The sequence below is a fragment of the Mandrillus leucophaeus genome, unplaced genomic scaffold (genome assembly GCF_000951045.1).
Source record: "Mandrillus leucophaeus isolate KB7577 unplaced genomic scaffold, Mleu.le_1.0 Scaffold85, whole genome shotgun sequence".
NCBI classification, from domain to species: Eukaryota; Metazoa; Chordata; class Mammalia; order Primates; family Cercopithecidae; genus Mandrillus; species Mandrillus leucophaeus.
This window is the reverse complement of record NW_012109252.1, coordinates 2,127,584-2,128,821: the sequence shown is the minus strand read 5'-3', so window position 1 is coordinate 2,128,821 and position 1,238 is coordinate 2,127,584. Positions and strand designations below refer to the sequence as shown.

The window sequence follows — 1,238 nt, the reverse complement described above, 5'->3', positions numbered from 1 at the left end:
AGTGTATGACTTATTCCTACATGTATTTTAAATAAAAATGATTAACATTTTAAAAAAACCCTACATAAACCCATCTTTGATTTTGAATGCTATCTAAAGAAAATGTGTTTTACACAATTGCTAGGTCAAATTGTTATTTCTTCATCTCATGTCTATGCTCTTATTAAAGATATTATTTACCGTGTTGTTGAATGTTCGGTTAAACATATACTTTGGGAAACAAAGTATAATTATTTCAATAGTCTCCTTTCTAAAGAGCAATAGATATGAGATGTCAGTAAGGAGGAGCCATCAGATGGTGTGCTCCTACCAGGAAGCACAGATTCCAGTGGAGAATCAGTGTTAACATGTGTCGACATCCCAGGCCTGAAAACTATCTCAGTTTCATTCTGCACAGCTATTGTCTTCTGCCAAAAATGCATTACCTAAATATATATAATACATGTTTTTGTATTATATATACACACCATGCATATATGTGTAGGTATAGATATAATAGCTACATATTTATTTGTTTACTTCCTTTTTCCTTTTTAAAAAGTTGTTTTTCCTTTTTTCCTCCTTAGGCCCTCATTTTGCTGAGTACTTGCACTGGGACGTCACAGAAGAATGTGAAGTTCGACTTGTTTGCAAGGTGAGAAACCTGGTTCTAATGGGGAAACAATAAGTCTCGTTCTGGTTACTATCAGAGGGGCCTTTCAGGGAGCAGCTGTGGCCAAGTCTGTGGCGCTGGTGATGAAACGTGTGGTGTCTGTGTAACTGCGGATGGGCAGAGTGGCTTTTGGGTCCTGTGGAGTTTTTGTTACTTGGACTTTAGTGCTTGTCTTTTCTTCTTCATGAAAAGATTACAGTGTTATGGGACGCAACGGAAGGTTGGATTACAAAAATTTTACTTAAACCATTATTGAGTTTATGAGAAAGAGTGCCCTGCTGAAATACACTGGAGGTGCTGCTCATACGAGTTCATCAGGAAAGAAAAGGCATGCTTTGGAGACAAGATGCTTTTTTCAGTTTCATTTAACAATGTAGTAATGAAATGTTTTATTACTAAATATAAAAATCTATTTTTTAAGCAGCAAACCTTCAATTTAATAACCGCCTAGTATTTGACTGTCTCAGGATAGGGGGATGGGGGAAAAAGATCAATAATGCATTATTTTTACCCCCAAACTAGTTTCTTATTGTCTACTGGATAAGAGAGAAAAGTAAACAGATAGTTTCAATAAAGAGATGATTCC

At 35.8% G+C, this 1,238-nt stretch overlaps 1 protein-coding gene across 1 annotated transcript in view; it reads left to right on the top strand.

Moving 5' to 3' along the window:
* Positions 1-1,238, top strand: part of MYOM2 (myomesin 2) — a 117,500-nt gene that overhangs the window by 80,864 nt on the left and 35,398 nt on the right. The window contains exon 28 of the mRNA XM_011968596.1: positions 567-634. Coding sequence (XP_011823986.1) covers positions 567-634 — 68 coding nt within the window. The remainder of the gene's footprint in view (positions 1-566; positions 635-1,238) is intronic.